At 41.6% G+C, this 18735-nt stretch overlaps 1 protein-coding gene across 1 annotated transcript in view; it reads right to left on the bottom strand.

Annotated features, from left to right (window-relative positions):
- The window catches only part of spidr (scaffold protein involved in DNA repair), a 35486-nt gene that overhangs the window by 15357 nt on the left and 1394 nt on the right, over positions 1-18735 (bottom strand). The window contains exons 5-10 of the mRNA XM_069685110.1: positions 17956-18101; positions 14779-15014; positions 14207-14307; positions 12603-12822; positions 4940-5144; positions 2790-3034 (exon numbers count right to left, since the gene is read on the bottom strand). Of these exons, the coding sequence (XP_069541211.1) occupies positions 2790-3034; positions 4940-5144; positions 12603-12822; positions 14207-14307; positions 14779-15014; positions 17956-18101 (1153 nt within the window). The remainder of the gene's footprint in view (positions 1-2789; positions 3035-4939; positions 5145-12602; positions 12823-14206; positions 14308-14778; positions 15015-17955; positions 18102-18735) is intronic.

Genomic DNA, 18735 nt, shown 5'->3' with positions numbered 1-18735 from the left:
AAGTTAACATCTTCTTCAGGCATAAATATCATACTGGCGTCTCTCTCCCCTGTGTGTGTGTTAACGCAGAGGCTAAACAACAAAAGGATCAAATAAGCACACTGACCAGGGGAGTGAGTCATCGAGGCTGGGGACACAACGTTAGAGGTACAAACTGTCCTTGTCTTTATACAGAATGGGGCCAGTGGGCTGCCAAGTAAACTACCCTACTCTCCACAGAGCAGGCATGCAGCCTGGAAAAGTACTATTAACAACACCATGTGCTGAATGTTGTTATTTCTGTGCAGCCATTCAAATCAAAGCCTCTCATAAAATGTATTAAAGGTGTACACACTTAGTTACTTTAGCACCTTATTACATTGTAGAAAAAAGGTGTAATACAGAAAAACTATAGAAAAAGGAAGGCAAATAATACAGATTCAACATAGAAACTTCCAGTTCAAATCTGTTCCGATAAGTGGGCAGGGTCACCCTGATATTTTGAACTCAAGTCCTCGTGATAACCTCATAACCTCTTCCCCGCCTCCATCCTTTCACTACCAAAGAAGCCTGTTGAATCTGGTTCAGTTCTAGAGAAACAGAGGGAAAAGCCGGAGTGTTTCCGGTCAGAGGGCGGCGTTTGTTTACCAGCCGCAGAGGCAGCATGGCAGGAGCGAGTGTCATATTACAGCCGATGCTCATTTAGTCAGTTAGCTCGTCAGCTGACCGGGGCTCTCCTCGCTCCACCACAGAGTGCCCCTTCAGGCCGCCCCTCTCACAAAAACCGATACTTTTCTTTTATTACTCAGCAAAGGACAAAAACAACACGCCTGCGGAGGGCCAGGCAACTACAGGTCATGTTTGCTGGATTTGCTTCAAGTAGAACATTCAATGACTCATTAACAATAACAAGACCACTGGAATAAACCTCCAAGTCATTTCAACAACACAGGAAGCTTTGAAGAGCCAAACTGAAAGACTTTTTACAAGAATTCAACCACTGTGACATTTTTGTCCACGTCACTGGATAAAAATCTGCACTTGATTTATGATTAGTTTTTGTTTTTAAAAAAAGGGAATAGCTGGACTTTTTAAAGCTGCAAGAATCAATATTTTTAAATCAATAATGAAAATAAATACAACGATGTAGCCGACAGAAAGAGAATTATCATCAGACTTCCAAAACTTTACTGTATGGTTCACTTTCAGAGCTCTCATCGGCTCCTTTTCCAATCACCAAAGGAAGATCTAAAAAAAAAACATTTTATGCTACAGCCAAGCAACAACAAGCTGGTGAACAAAGCCGAGAATTACAGCAGTGAAATGTCCCTTTAAAATTAGGTGGAGACCAAAATAGCGCTAAAAAAAGAGTGAATATTGGACTTACATTCGGCAAAACACGACTCTAAATAAATGACAATGTTGCTCCATTCTCAAAAACTGTTAACAGGCAAATAATGGCTAGCATTGTAGGCATAACTTTAAGATACTAATATGTCAGTGAAAAAAATCAGCTTCCGCTAACAATTATTTTCATTATTTATCGATAAAAGAAGAAGAAATAAATGTCTTGTCTTGTTGACAAACACTAACGGCTGGACCGCACAGGATCCGTGTCTGCCGTGTTCTGTGTGCTCTGCGGTTCTGGTCCGTCAGACAGCGCATGCCCGACCCCACAGGAGCCGTTTCTGGACCAAAGCGCAGCGGAGCGCTGGCCCAAGAGGTCACACGATCGCGGGAGAACGACAGTATCGTGCAGGAATTGTAAAATCACATGATAACGTCAATGTTAAAACAGAGCAACACACAAACAACAGATCGGTTGATTATCTGCTCATTCGGATATGATTCTGTGATTTTTTTTGGTTTCATTTTGAAATGAACTGATGCTCAATGCTGTTTTCGTGTCTGACTTCCTGTTTGGATTGATTGACGCGTGCTTAAAGCGGCCTCCATCGAAAACAGACTCTGGAGTCACGCTTCCGGGGCACGTCAGAGACGGAACGCTGCGCATGCTGTGGAAACATGAGGATTGAATAGAGTGGGCGTGATCACATCCGGAACAAGGCGAACTCAAACCCTGTGGGTCGAGAAAAAACAGAATTTTTGGTTTGTTTGTTTTGATTTTTTCTCATATTTGATATTCAAAGGCATTTAATGTCATAAAATTGACTCATTATTTGAGATCCATATATCTGACTCTTTTTCAATACAATGTCTGGGCTCCACCTTCAGATAAAGAAGCTAAAAGGTAAAACTAATCTGAGACAAATTTCATGCAACAGCACATTTTTCGTCACACTAAGACTGACAGGTTTGGCATTTGACACGCTAGTAAAATACACTTGCGGTTTCCTTTAGAGCATTAAGGTAATGTAAGCTGTTGCAAACCTGTTCCACCCAGCGGAGTACGAGTGGGCACTAATTCAACTCTGGGTTGCTGGTGCATGATAATTTTTAAAAACCTCATGTTGTCTTTCCAGAGAATTGGCCAGAATCACTCGCAGAGGGGCTGGATTCAATTAGAAATGTTTGTGTCCTTTGTCAAACAATGCCATATGGCTGGAGACAGCATGAGCACTTTGTGGGGCCTGCTGCTCTGTGAACAATAGCTCGACCACTGAGACACATTGTACAACAGAGGGGAAGCATGCAAGGCCTGAGACCAGCTTGCAATTTTCACAAAAAGACTAATTCATACTGTGGGAGAGAAACAGAAACAGCAGATAAAATAGGATTTTTTCCCCCCCAGATTATTTTCTGGCAACAAATGACAAACCAAAGGCTTCTATCAGCGGGTCCACTAGTACCTCGTTCTGCCTTTTTCTGCAGGAGGAGCAGCTGAGGACGGCCTGAAAGGGACTCTGGGCTTCAGGATGGACACAGTGGAGGAGTCTGGCACAGGGACGGAGTAAACTCTCTGGACCACCACCTCAACGTCCTGCCCCACAGAGCCAGCCTGGCCGAGCCCCTCAATCGCTTCCAGGAGAGAAAGGCAGTGTCTTGTCAAAACTCCTGAGCCCCCAAAACTGCACAGAACGTCAGAGGCTGCAACCTGAAGGGAGGAAACAGAGGAAAATTAGACTGAACTCAACGTAAAACACGTATTACAGCACAGAGCAGAAAAGCGATACTTTGTTTAAAATCATATTTAAAGTAATAACTTCGAAGATTTTCATTGAAATAAATGTTAAGTCAACATTTATCACCGAGGTGATAGAGCCTATGGCCCACTGATGAAAGCATTTGCATTTGCAGAATTAAGGACTGGGTGTGTTTGGTGACATTCACAGAAAAAAATCACAAGCGGCGCCCAGTTAGTGACGTGTTTTCTGGCTGATCCAGCAGTGGTTGGTCTGCCAGAGAGGGTAGGCGGAGCCAAGCGGCTGCTTTTCCGCTCTCTGCAAGTGTTGCGAGTAAACAGTAATCTGCTATGGCTGAACAAACAAAGATCGATGACTACAGATACAACTTCATAAATAAGTGAAAATCCAAAGAAAAAGAAACAAATTCGACGCTCAGATGAAGGCAAACAGTCTAAAAAGGAAAGCGACCGCAAGCGAGGGAAATCAAGAGTTACAACCGGAGCCAACCGTGGACGTCACACATGCAACACTGTTTGGATATCTGGGAAGTGTGCTCCCGCAATTACAGTTTATTGCCATAGGTGGCGCCAAAGAGAATGAAACTGAGATTTTCGAGATTATAACTTTGATGTAAAATTTGTATTCAAAAAACGAGACATCAATTTGGATTTTGAAAACTGCAATGGAAATAATTTACTGTTACACCAATCAATTAAAGAAAAAATAATCAAAGTTAATGATGAAAATATTTATTAGCCGCAGCTTTATGCTCAATTGACATCCTCCAGTAAGACAGATTTCTACTTTCTACAGATAGATTTCTATTTTCTATTTTTGTCAAAGTAGTAAACAACATAACAGGGCTGCAATTATATCATGTGTGATTACTTTTTTGATTAATCTCTAAAGGTGGCTGCTCACTGCCCGGACAACGCCCAACTCACCTCAACATTCTACAGTTGGCAGTTGCTGGTTCTTTGGAATGTTCCGGAAACCAACTGCCAGACATCAACTGACAGGACAGACTTTTTCTTATTTTATTGCTTTATTTTGCATCGACGAAGGTCGTGCGTATGGTCCGCACACAAGAATAGGCTAGTTGTCAAAGGAACTTAATCAGAATGTTATGGTTTGTTGGGAAGAGGCAGACATTGGTCTGACTTTCCATGACTCCACCGAACCTGACTGGATTATGACCCATCAGTTGGTGTTGGTCGGAGCTGGTTGACGTTTGTCTGGGCAGTGTGCAGCCACCATAAAAGTCCAAAATGAAATTGAGACGCTGTCAGATGTGGCTTATTTTGTTCTATTTAACAAAACAAAGGGATCTTCAAATTTAGGAAATCGGGCGTGTAAGTAAACCAACCCCAGGTATCATATCCCCACAACAGAGAGTGAACATACCTGTTGCTGACTGATTAAACACTCCATCGAGACCATTTATTATTCTTTGTTCAAAAATATTGTGAATTGAAAGTAATGATCCTGTTGGCAAAATGTGTTGTTTGCATAGTTGCATCTGTTTTGTATTATAAATTCATGAGGAATAATCTATGAGTAATACATTTGTTTAGAATGTATAACTAATATTGACACAAGCCTCCTAACGTGATAATTCCATATCGGGTTTTGCAGATAAACAACTAACACTGAGGAGATCTTAATGGACGACAGCCAGACTGCTCTGCACACAACATACTCGAGCTGTCCAAGGTGTTTATATTGAATCTATTAGACTGATTTGATTTTCTGTCGTACAACTGGGAGGTTTAAAACAGCTTGTTTAGTGTCCTTTATGATCTCACTGTGCAATGAATTTAAATGAGGAATTACATGTAAGACACTTGACACTAATGCTATCAAAGCACACACACCTGTTCAGCATCGTTCCCCTCTGAGGTTCCTCCGACCTCGAGCAGTCCAAATGTTTTACACAGAGGATACGGACCGCGCCTCCCTGCTGACAGCAGGCCTCCAGGACTGGGCATGTTGGCTGCTTTGGATGCAGAGGAGACTTTCTGGCTGAAGTGTGTGTTTAGAATAATATCGCAGCTGAAGCCCTCGATAGAAAGACTTTGCCTGTGAAGAGACAAAGTTCATGAGTTTTAGATTTGGGATACAGAAGTTGTTTCAGTGCTGTTTTTACATATATCCTTCTATAGAAACACTTTCTTTTTGCATGGTGCAAATAAATGATGAAATTTAACATTTTTAGGGTGTTAGGCAATGATACAGTTGTTGTGATCAGCCTGATGAAAGCAGATTTTACAGTACACTGAAAGTAGATTATTGCACAAACGTCAGGGGGCGAGAGCTCGAGACAGTTTGAATGTCAGACTCAGATAAGGTACCAGCCACCTCCGCAGGTCTGTTCGCCAAGTACCACCCAGCACGGAGTACAAGTTCATATACGTCCTCCTACCATGCAAGTGAAAATACACAACGGATGCACTTCGTCCTCTTAAAAAGACACATTTTCCATGTAATTGTGGTTCTCAATAGGGCTACACCTCACAGCGCGGAACAGCTCGATTAAAAACACTTTCCAAACGTGACATCATGTGTGGAAAAAACTTCAACGCCCGTCTCAATCAAAGCTGAGCGTATGGTGACGAAAAACACAGAATGAATGCAAAGACTGCATATGTGTGACCTGAGGTAACCTGCTAGTGTTTAATTTTTCCATGACAGAACCAGCTTAGATGTCACTCATCCGTGCGTGCCAAGAGGGCGATGCTGAAAAAGTCTGGGCAAGTAATACAGCTCACTAAAGTGGCATAAATATGTTTTTATTATAATGAAATTAATGATCGCACGTAATAATGGGTATAGGAAAAATGACACCATCTGGGTTTAGATTTAACGCCTAAAAGCCTCACTCCCCCCCCTTAATTCTGCCACCAGGATAATGAGAGCTCATTTTACAGTAATGGAAACGGCGTATGGGGAAAAAACACCAGTAAACACTAATTTGCAAAATAAAAAGAGCCCCGTTGATGGAAGAGGGAAGAAACACAGAGAGGGAAAGTGTTAAAGACTGAGGAAAAATGCTTTTACAGAGAGAGCTTCAGGACTTTCAGCGGGCATTTCCTCTAACGAAACCTGCATGCTTATTAATACAACAGGGTGATGTACTCTGCTTTCATCACAGCGTTTCTAGTTCTAATTGGGATTCTTGTTTCTAGGGTTGTAAGAAATATGCATCGATTTAATGATCCATGATCCAATCTCATCAATGCAAAGGGGAAATATCAATCCATCTTTTCATCTTCACGATAAACCTTTATTTTGAAATTCTAAATAATAATGGCTAATCTGTGTCACCATCTTCAGTAAGTTCTGTGTTAACCATAGGACACTGAAGTGCATTTAATTGAATTGAAATGTTGTTGTGACAGGCCTAATGATAAAAGCCAATATTGCACTGTTGTTGAAAGAAGCAACATAATAGTGATGTGTGAGTCATGAGTCAATCGCTTGAAACGAACAACTCTTTTTACTGACTCGGGAGTCACGAGTCCTCATCTCCACTAACACGTTCACTGACTCACCCCTCCTTAACGCTACCTGCCACAGCAAACTACGAGTTCGAGGCGAGACCACCGTATAAGCCTCGCCCTTTGAGACAAACAACCACTTTGACGCTGGTTTCAAGTCAGTACTCAATCGACCGACTGACACAACCACCCACCCGCTCACTCCTCTCCCAACCCGGCAGGCCACAAAGCACTTTTTCCGCAAACAGTCATGACTCGCCTTATAATAGAAATTGATCAATTAGGATCCAAAAACAACCGGAAGGTCGAGATGTGCTGCACGATTAAATTTAATCTCCATTAATGTAAGTGGAGTGCTGTACGGGAGTTAGCCCGATCGGGCAACAGAAGTCTCTTATGTGCTATATGGGCGCTCGAGTGACTCGAAAACCCGACTCTCTTTGTGCGCGACTCATCCAAACTCGAGTTAGTAAAAAGAGTCGAACCTCCCATCGCTACAATATAAGGCTGTATCTTCATAAAACCAGTCATTTAGCACTGTAGTTGCTTCTTGCGCTGGTGGCTTCAAGGAAAACAGACAGTGATCCAACTGTCTTTTTGACATCAATAATAGCACTTGGAAACACTTGGGTGGTGGAAGTTGAAAAGTTTTCTGTTTCCACTTCAAGCTAAATGGCACACACCTTAAAGATACAGAGCCTGAGAACAGAAAAACCTGAATAATAGCCGGGTAATTATAAGGCAGCTTGTTTGTGGTAAGTCTGAATTACGACTTAATACCTTCCACAAGTGACACGGATAATGGTGTGATGATTGCTTATCATCACTGACTCAGAGCCAAGAGCACTGTGTGACTGGAACAGCCGTGCGTGTCGCAGCTCGTCTCAGACCTCGGGTGATAGTCGAACCAGAGGAATCAAACACACAGAGCGGGAGGGGAAAAGCTAGGTTTGGGCGTGCAATGAAAACAGGAAGACTGAAAATGTTGAGGAACTAAATTATTATTAATCATTGCAGGATTTATGATTACTTACTAAGACAAACTGCAGGCTAATGTGACCTTTGAAAGGGTTATAAAGTTACGTTTTTGGGTGTTTATTTAATGTTTTGATCATTTTGAAGGCTGTACTTTTGAGTTGTTGAGCTGTGCTACATTAAACTGACAGCTGATTTGAATATTTAATCTACCCTCATTGATAAAAATGGCTTACTGTTAACATTGATTCCTACGAATGAGTGTTAATAAGTAATAGCTATTGATTGATATGAAAAATGTACAGCACACACAGCAGATAGAGGATGACACAGTGACACACACATCTGTACACTCTTTGCATAGTTAGAACAACATCCGGGACAGTCAAAATAAAATATAATGTCCTGATGTTATCTTTACAGAGGTAGTATTTATTGCAGGGTGATTGTCCTTGAATGAGTTTAATTGTACATACAGTCCTTGGCAGACGCTTGGATGACTCATCCACTCAATCAACTGAGAATGAATCCACTGTTGTTGTGACAGGCAATAATCACACACATCTGCTTGTTACACCTTGAAAAGTGCTTAGATGTTAAACTCAGGCTAAATATGCAACATAATATAAACTAATTTGTTAGTATCTTATTTCACAATGGAAACCTGATTCTAAAAATCTGTATTTATCTGACAGTGTAGTTAACAGGGACAGTATAGCTATATGTATTAATTACTTTTCAGATGAATACTGATTGTTGAATGTACTGACTGCCTCTCATGTCTTTACTGACAGAGGGAGGACAGTGGGTAGTGTTGGAAATGTTGTCATGTTGGAATGAGAGAATGGGCGATGATACACGGCAAAGTGCCAAGGGTTAGAGTTGAACCCGAGGCATTGAGGACTGTTGCCTCTGTACACGGGCTGCCGATTTAACCGCTGAGCGAAACTGGTGTCATCGAATCTGTTTCTAAATTATAATGCAATTTTATATATTAAACCACCTACCCCCTATCCGAATGGGTCCAGACCGCTATCCTGATAGGTACAAGGCTGCTTGTCCAACAATGGAAGTCAGCTCACACCCCATCAGTCCCTGACTGGCATAATCGACTTGCCAGGGTGGGAGCATATGAATGGATCTCCTACTCACTGCTGTGTTGGATAGATCAGAACCACTCAAAGTGGGAAACATTTCTTCTCTATATAAACAGCCCTTAAATACAAACTCAGGGCGTAGCCCTCCTTCTGTATGTCGTCTTTCTTGTGTATGTTTATTAGGTCTTAAAGGTATAATCTCGAAGATCACAATTTCGTTCTCTTTGGCGGCACCTAATGCCGATAAAAGGTAATTGCGGGAGTACACTTCCCAATTTAAACAGACGTCTATGGTTGGCTCCCTTTGTCACAGTTGTAACTCTCCATTTTCTTCGCTGACGGTCGCTTTCCTTTTTAGACCGTTTGCCTTCATCTGAGCGTCGAGTTTGTTTCTTTTTCTTTGGATTTTCACTTATTGTTGAAGTTGTATCTGTAGTCATCAATCTTTTCTTTGTTTGTTCAGCCATAGTAGATTACTGTTTACTCGCAACACTTGCAGAGAGCGGGAAAGCAGCCGCTTAGCTCCGCCTACCCTCTCTGGCAGACCGACCACTGCTGGCTGATGGAAAACGCGTCACTAACTGGGCGCTCCTTGTGATTTTTTCTGCGAATGTCCTACAGACACCCAGTAGTAATAACACTATATACTGCAAATGCAAAGGCTGTCATCAGTGGGCCACAGGCTCAATCACCATTGTGTTGCCTCATTCGGTTATAGATAGTGACTTAACAGACAGCTATTTAAATTAAAATCTTCCAGATTATATCTTTAAAAAAAAATCAACACAGCATTTTTTTCCCTTATTTCATGTATTTATTTATTCATTTTTATTTAGTTTACTTTTCTTGCTGTTAAGTTGTTATGGTTTTCAGTTTAAAGTGATGTATTTATGTACTCTATTTTCCATTGTTTGTTGTGTGTTTATACTTTTATGTCTGGTCAAAATTTCAATTTAAAAAAAAAATCACCTACTCAGATGAAGATGAGGGATATCGCTACATCCATGTTGCTGGATGAGTTTGACTGAATAATATGATGTTATTGTATTATCATATATCATTTCAGATCATCACAGCATGTTTTGTTTCTTTTCTCTTATTTGATTGCAATACTTATAGATTATTCTTTATACGTATATGTACATCTGGTTTGAATATAAACAACTGTTTGGGTTGACTCTGCATAAATACTTTGACTAATTTAATTGAAATGAATTAAACTATAAGCAGTAATACAGTAAGTAGTAGAAGAAGTATATTGTGCGAGTGCTTTTTCCAGTTCTTAATATTTGCCATGCTTAAAACTGACTTCTCTAAACTTCTAAAAACAATCACTCATGTTATGATTTAGCCTGATGGGATGTTTATCAGTCAAAATCTGAGCAGGGATCAGTAAGCAGTGAAAGCCTTACTGTTGTGTTAGTAGAGCGGAACGTACTGTTCACGAGAACAGGTTCAAAAGCCGTACAGGAAGTGTGACCCTATTGTGAACAGGTGAGTGGGCCGCTGTCATCATCAGACAGGTAGCCGTTCTAAGGAGTGGCCCCGGCTGCTGCCGTCACAGCTCGTAAGTGAATAACCCCTGCAGGTATTTCCGCTCAGGCCTCGGCCCACTCACAGCGAGGCGTGGGAGGTGGGAGGAGCGACCTACTCACTGCAGGAATTATGGGGGAGGTTAACCCCTCGAGAGTCACACCGGAAACTGACGAGAGGAATTTTACCAGAATGATTCTGGTCAAACATTTCCGGGTTTTTCCACTTTTGGCTGTTTTGGCTGTAGAAGTGGGATTAAGGAATATCACTTTGGAGAACATTAAACTTGCCATAACTGTTTTGTTAGGATTTAAGGACGTTTTATTGAGTTAGAATATGATTGATTTTAAATGTAGACCAGCAGAAAAATATTTAAACAAACAGAGGATTTAAGGACGCCTGTACGGATGAAAATATTCTTTGAAAGAGTAAACGGGTGTGTTTGGTTGTGGCTTTAGTTTTTCTTGTGATTTCAGGAATACAATACAACAGGAAAGGAGAGGTGCTAAAAAGCCAGAGACACTCTCATACCGCCATGTGTTTTCAATCTCAGCCCTTTGGCTCCCTCCACTCTCTGCTCCCAAATGCTCCAGAAAATAATCTTACTCTGTTTTTTCCCCCGGCTTGCTGGAAATGACCTAACGACTGCCAGGAAGAGGAATGCGAAGCATTCCCTGGAGCTGTTCGTGACGTCGGAGCGCTGAGGAGGCCCCTGCTCTTCCGCCAGCTTGGATATTCCAGAGCACACTCAACCCAAACTCCCAACAGCTGGAGTCAACTGCTGCCTCGCTCCAACTCCAAAACAATCCCAAGAACACACACGCCCCCACCTCCCACCTCCTATCCTCCCTGCCCAGTATATGTTCCTCACATCTGGGGCTTTGCAGCTCAGCTTTGTGAGCTGAGAACACTCTTATACTTACAACCCAAAATGATTATATTTGATCCAAACAAGACAAATATCTTTCATTTTAATCTTTTTTTATGTCAATTTTCATGTGTAGAAATCACTCATAGTATGCCTCCTCAGCATTTTTTGCAACATTCTGAAAGTATTTGTCCAGCATGTAGTGAGTCAATGTTGTGCACGTGTAGTTTTTGTTCGCCGGCCAAAAGATAATAGAGTTAAAAAGCAGGGAAATGCCAGAAAGGTTTCACTGATCAGTCTGATACGTATTTAGTTTCACCATGCTGTCATTGCTATTTTAGATCGGTTACATGTTATACCCTTAAAACTGAGCTCAAACAATTAATCAATTTCCTGATTGAAAAAAAAAAAAAGATCAGAGTTTTTGCCCTGTCACTGAAGTCTTTCTGTGTTTGATATCACTGTAAACTGAATGTCTTTGGGTTTTGGTCAGCTCTGACTATTTGAATATGTCATGTTGGACTTTAGGATACTGTGGTGTGCATTTTTCAACGCTTTCATATACTTAAAGGCGAGTTCAGAGTCTGTTTGAACCGAACCCTGGAGCGCTTGTCCCCTCTGTGTGATTGTTTAGGTAGGTGTGAACGCCAGAATCAAACTCTGGTGCGGACTAAACAACCGGACAGGTCCGCTAGAAAAGATGAGTCTCGGTCCGTTTCCAAACGAACCACGGTCCGGTTTGATTCTGTTGTGAACATAAATGGACTTAAAGAAGGACCAAATACAGGACGCAAACCAAAAACGCTGTGCATTGTGGGTTGTTAATGGGTGCTTACTCTGGCAGAGACAGACAGGCAGCAAGGCAGCAAGATGAGTAGAAGACAGACGTGGAGGAGCGACGAGGGAATAGAAATGGAGAGAGAAAACACAGAGGTATTCAAACTGTTCAGGGAGAAACTAAAGGAGGATGGAACTGATCGAACAGTGGAGCAATGTCAGATAAAAGTAACTCTCCCTCTCTGTTTACTTCAGGGAGTTTCCCACATGGAAATTCTGACCAATCAGAAAGCAGTGTCCTTGCGCATCAAAACTTTTGGTCCACTGGTTTAAGCTGCTGTGAGAACACAAACCAAATGCAACATTGTAACAATTTGGTCTTTGATTTGGTTAAAACAGACGTTAGGTGTGAAAAGCACCCTAAGACACCTAAGAATATTTTCTTCAGATTCATAAATAATCAAAAATAATCATCAACTGCAGTCCTACTTATTATAAAAGCTTGCAAATCACCCTCAGTTGCATTAGACCCTCTCCCAAACCCAAGCAGTTGATATATTTTAAGACATGCAGCACACAGCATGTCTTGTATGTCACTGTCAGGTCAACTCTCAGTGTATGTGTACAACTTTTTGTAATATGCTTTTGCTTGTATGTTCATGTGTTAAACATAAATCTTCAGCCGATTAATGTGTCTATTCTGCACATGCATCATTGTGCACAGTGAGGGCGACACATCCAGATGAGGAAACAGTGAAGAAAACACATTTTATGTATCGCATTGTCTCACCACGGTGGGTATATGTGGATGATATCTCTGGGTGCAGGAATCAGCTGGGCTGCAGTCTCTCTGTTGAACAACACCAGCATACGAGCGCTCTCCCCAGGGACGGGGTCACTGTGCTGGTGGCCCTCTCTGGGGGGCTGCTGGTGCTCACAGAGCGCCAGTTGCATGCTGCACTCCTCCTGAACCTCCAGCACCTCCAGCACTAGTTTGCCAGGCCTGTCCACTGGAGAGCAGAGCAGAAAACAACAACACAGATGTTTGAGTGTTTGTCCGTTTCAGTGTGTGTGTGTGTGTGCGTGTGTGCTTGTACAGATTGTACTCATGCTCTCACGGACTCTCGCTCTCTGTGGGACTCATTATGCGTTTTGTGACTAGTTCAGTTTTAGAATCAGAACAATTTGCACTGCATATCTGTCAAGCTTTTTCTGACTCAGGCTGAGTTGGATATGAAATGCAGTGAATCCCACTGGGTGAGTGTGCAAATGTTTGGAATTTCACCATGGTGCTGACTGTGCTCTTGGCCTGAACGATAAAGAGAAAATAACACAGAGCAAATCAGGAAAATGTCCAGAAACTGTAAATCAAACCAAGATAATAAGACAAACTTGGCTGTATGTACATTATTGGTGATTGCAATGAATTGTGAAAAGTGCAGCACGAGAGCACACAGTCGGTGCAGTTCAGTGTTTGTGCACGTTAGCGATGCCTGAGAGTGGCCTGAGGGGGAAGTTTAATATGACTAAATCATAACAAAGGGATCGCTAGAGAGCTGCAAAGTTTTAACATGCATTTGCCCAAACATGAATGTTAAGTGCTTTCTTTGCACTCAGTGCATTTACGTCACAGATCACAAAATCATCAGAGCAACCGCCAGCAGCAGGCATAAGCTAAGAAAGCACTCGAGTCCTCTTGCTGACCTGTAATGAGCTGATAGTTCTCAAGAAGAGCTTTTTGTCAGGAAATAATTCAAGGCCTGTGACATGCACAGGTGAACTTACATCACACATAGAAACCACAACAACATTGATAAACAGGTGTCTGGTAACAGTGTTGTTATTGTTAAGAATTTCTCAGGAAGCGGGACGAATAAAAATCAATGCAATTCTACGAAAAATCACAAAATGTCATGTTTTTAAGTTTAATCCTTTAATTGAAAAAAATCTAATAAAGATTAGACTTTAAAAAAAAGAAGAATTCAATTCAATGTAAATCTCAATGCTAAGTTTAACGCTACAAACACTAAATAAACCAAACCACTGACTGACCACAGACTCTAACTTGTATCAAGAGTGTTGTTTTTTTCCACAATCAACTGTCACTTTTAAGTCACTGCTTGTGTCCTATTATGAGGAGACACTTAACGAGAGAAACAAAGTGGTTTTGTTCACCACGGAAAGGAAAATAAGACCTAGGCAAGCAGTTTCCTGTCACCTACATACTGAGTTCACAGTTCAGAGGCACAGCGATCAACCTACTTCCTCCTCACGGCCTCTCAATGCTGTCACAGACAATAAAAAAGACAATGGCTTCATCCCACACACAAATCAAAGTTTATCATTAAATGTGATTCAGAGGTGAATGCGTATGAGGATCGGGGGGTGGATCACCTGTTGCTGCTGATGTGTCAGAGACGAACTGATGCCTCCAGAAGCTAACGGCTGACCTCTGTCTGCACTGGAGTCGATTCAGCCTCTCAGCAAGACCCCCACTGTGCAACAAATACACACACACACACACACACACACACACACACACAAAGGCACAACATTTAATTCTACTCAATAAACCCACGAAGCACACAGAGCTTGAACCAAAGCACATGCAACATGTGAGATTTTCTGATGCACAAAAACACGCTGTCGAAGACAACAGATAGCCATCTGACAGGTTTGGGGGCCTTGGAAATGGCAACGACATTTAGCACCCACATCATGACACCAGGTGTCCCTTTTATCATCAGTTCTGCTGTGGAAACATCACCGCCAAAGTCATCTGGCAGAAAGCATAATGTCTATGATCATGTTTGCTCCTGTGATGAGGCAATACAGTGAAACACTTGATATGTACAGTAGTGTGAGGAAGGAATCAGCTCACGTGACCGATCCACATTAGCTTCTTCATTTATGTCATAGTAGAATTCTGTGTTTGATTCTCTGTGTAAAAACAAGTCCATTCAAACCTTTGAAATTTCCTTTTCTTTTTGGCGGAGTCTTCAGGAGTCTTGGACTGCCTGTCGAGCGGTTTCTGAGGCGTCTGCAGCATCGCCTGAGCAGATCTGACCCAGTCACTGACTGACCTTCTGCTGCCCTCACCAGTTTGGAGAAGAAAGCTCTCAGAGCCCAGCCTGCTGGAGGCCTCGGTACCGCCAACAGGCTCTTCGTCGGACATGTAGCCTGAGATCTCTAGCGCTGTCATCTGCAGACAGAAGTAATTATTATTATATTTACAAAAACGTAATTTGACCTAATTTTGAAATATGTCACGTTTCATTTCAAAGTGTTACATTAGAGATAAAAGCAAACACTTAATATCAGGGGGTGTTCAAAAATGGCCTCAGGCTTCAGTAAATTTATAACGAGTCATTAAAGATGGGATAGAATGAATACAATGGGTTGATATGGCACACTGATTCGCTGTCAGGCTGATTAATTCACAAGAAACGCAACACAACAATCCTTTTTGCTGTCTCACTGCTCGCTACACCTGAGGGAAGCAGCTCTCATGGAAAAATCCACATGAAACCTGAGTTCCTGTCATGTGCAGACAAGACCAGCATACCAGGCTCTGTCAGCCAACGTGCGTTCTTATTTGAATCAACTTGACCCTGCTAGGCGGGCTGCCAGCAGACGTCACACTCTAACCAGCTCCAGAGAATAAGGAACACTATGTTCCTGGCCGCCGCTCAAAAATGTTTTCACCCTGCGCTGAAAGCATTGTAAGTACACACAGCTCTGCGCAGTCTCGTCTACTCGCATGTTTTCCTGAACAAACAGTAGTAAAAAGATGTTTATAGCCCCGCTCTGTTGACACGGCCCTGATCTAGCTGCAGCCCTGACGTGGTGGGAGGCTGTTGACCCTTGATGTTAGCGAGCAACACGCTTCAACCTTGAAATGCAAAGTCGGCCTTGCAGCTCCGCCTGTCCACTTCAAGCACTGGTAAAATGGTACAGAAATCTGGCTGTTAGACATGAAGTGAGTCAGCCGTACATTTATCTGGAGTCATAAACTTTGACTTGGACAGGGATCTCTTCCTCTGTGTCCCGTTAGATCCGGTTTGGCAGTGTTTTAGCATGCTTTCCGGGCAGAAGAGAAACTAGGTTGTTATATTTCCGTTCTAATTCAATCAAAACGTGCTTATGTAGACTGAAATATCACGTTATAATGAATGCAAGTAATCTATGTGCCGTCACCGCGACTGCATATGCACTTGCACTCAAATTGTCAACCAAAATACCACATGCATACAAGCAGCTTCACCATATATGAAAAACTGGGACCCTTAAAAGTGTGTATCTGTCATCAGCCTCTGACCACAAGCCTCCTGCTCGCTGATCTTTGACCCCAGAGAGCTGATAGCAGCAAATTAAAGTGTGACAAAAGGAAGTAGCAGGGTCTGCGGGAGTGATGTTAATCTGTCTACAGGCTTCCTCTCACATACAGCCTGCAAACTCACTGGTTACTTACTTAACCCTGTGCTTTATAATATGATTAACATGAGTTTAAGTGGCGTTACTCACTGTTTTACAGTAACCTGATGACTCAGATTATTACCTGCTCCAACCAAGGCCACGCTATCTAGTCAATCATCTCAGTGATTTGGCCACGTATAGCTGATCAGTGCCATGGTGTTAAGTGTGCTGCAAAGCGACCAGACGCTGTGTGCGGGCTTGAACCTGAACACCTTCACCACCACTCCTTGTACATTCTCCCCATGCCAGCCTTGCCTTTAACAAACACAGAACGCTTTCTGAGAGCGAGCAGAACAACCCGAGTCTCCTCAGCGTGCAGCAGGAACCAAAACAGGCTGACTGCAATCACAACAAATGTATTTGTTGATTAACATGCCTTCAAGTGAATCACAGTGTGTGCATCTTATTGCGTACATTTAAAGAAGAAATGACATTAGCAATTCAACAATTAGTCGATTTATCAATTAGTTAATAGAAAAATCATCACCAACAACATAAATCAGTTAATCGTTTGAGTAATTTTTCACAAAACAATGGTAACTTCTTAAATGGAGATTTCCTTCCTTTCTCTGTTTCATATCAATAAAAATGAATATCTTCGGGTTTTAAGATTCCAAGCTGACGTCATTGAATGTCTCAAAACCTCAAAAACATTCAATGTACTCCAACATTACCCAGAAAAAGCAGTGAATTCCTACACTTAGGAAGGTGGAACGATCAAATGTTTGGCATTTTGGCATGAAAATTATTAAGTAGAAAAAAAAAACTCAATTTATGTCCTTATAAGCTGAGCTGCAGCTCTACAGTGTTTTGATTTCCATAAATAACTCTATTAAAAACTAATTATTTACACGTTTGAGTTCCAGAGGATTAAAAGCAGCTATTCCCTTCATCATCTCACATTACAAACTGCTTTAATGACTGCTTCGGATCAGTGAATAATTGGCAGCACACTCACTCAGTGTTTTATTGCTACCTCAGCTTGTGAACTTTGACTGCTTGGAACATGAGTGCACGGTGCAGCATTGGTTTGAGCCTGAGAGGCCCTTTCAGGACACGAGAGCATGACAGCTACACTCCCCCTGCTGGTAACAAGGCTTTATACACACATACAATACAACTAACTAAAACAAGTGAATAACGGAAAACTTGATTGTGAAGCTCATCAGATTTTTATAAAGACAGCGAACAGAATTTATCTGGCATCTCAGTGGATTCGAGGAAAAGTACAGACTTGAGTCACTACTTCTAGGGAATAAGCGTTCACTGACCGTCAAATGATCACTCTAATTAGAAACATACTTTGGGCTCAGTTTGCTATATAAAGTTACAGAGGCTATGTGGCTCCATCTAGTGTTCATTCAAGCACATAACATCCTTCAGAAAACCAAGCCAGGCAATATGCTGGACCTCAAAGTCCAGAATTCACTGCTCTTGCATACTTGCTGACCTTGAGATGTTGTAACCTATTTTGTTTTAACACAATTTTTATATTGCTCAAATCATGTAGGCCTGAAATAACCGATTATGAAATATGTTGACATTTAGGCGATAGTTGTAAACAATATGTATTATATTATACAGTATTTCAGCATGTCTATTAGAGGCTAAGTGGGTTGGATATTTTGCAGCAACAGAAAATGTTAGTAAGAGAAAAGCTCACTCACAATCTTCGGGTTATTTGGAGGTAAATCTTCTGGTTTTTCATCACAGGACTCCGACTCACAGTCAGAGATTTGCTGCCCGCTGTCCTTTTCATCCTCTTCCTCACACTCATCAAGATCGCTGTCTGTGTCAATAACAGGAAGGTCGTCTAAAGCGAGAAACAACAAGAAATGTTAACTTAAACAACATGTGTAACTTAAACTAACTTTGTAACTACCAGCTTTTCCCGGACTTTCGCACAACATCAGCCTATCAATGAATGGAGATGGCTCTGCTGTGAGTCTTGTCATGGCAACTGAGACTCAGGAAAAAAGCTAGTAAGAGTTAAAAAAAAAAAAAAAGAATAATAATAATACTTTCAAGTTTTTGAAAAAAACCTTTTTCTGATGGTCAGAAAAAATTGGCCAACAAAAATGCATAAAGCTCACAAATTTACCTGCATGCATAAAAAACAACATTTCCCTGTTTTACAGGAACTTATCTGCAGCTATATCTTGGTCAGGTTCAGCTGGAGTCTCGGCTGATTGCCTGACAACCTCACAATGACAACAAGACTTTCTAAAATGACTAAATCAAGAAATATTCCTATTTATTCATATTAAATGTACAGATAACAGTAGCATTAATCTTCTTATCTAACTCTCTACAAAAAAGCAAATCAGTGCACTTCCCCAAATGCTGCACTTCTCCTTTGGTAGTATTTTATAATGTTACAAACCCGTTGCCCAGATCAGTCATGAATTTTAATACTCGAATGATACAATAATCCAATAATACCTCAG

Source organism: Semicossyphus pulcher, unplaced genomic scaffold, assembly GCF_022749685.1.
Source record: "Semicossyphus pulcher isolate SPU_LCO1_2020_fin unplaced genomic scaffold, fSemPul1.0.p SCAF_7, whole genome shotgun sequence".
Lineage (NCBI taxonomy): Eukaryota > Metazoa > Chordata > Actinopteri > Labriformes > Labridae > Semicossyphus > Semicossyphus pulcher.
Note: the sequence above shows the minus strand (reverse complement) of the source record. Positions and strands in the feature narration are given on the sequence as shown.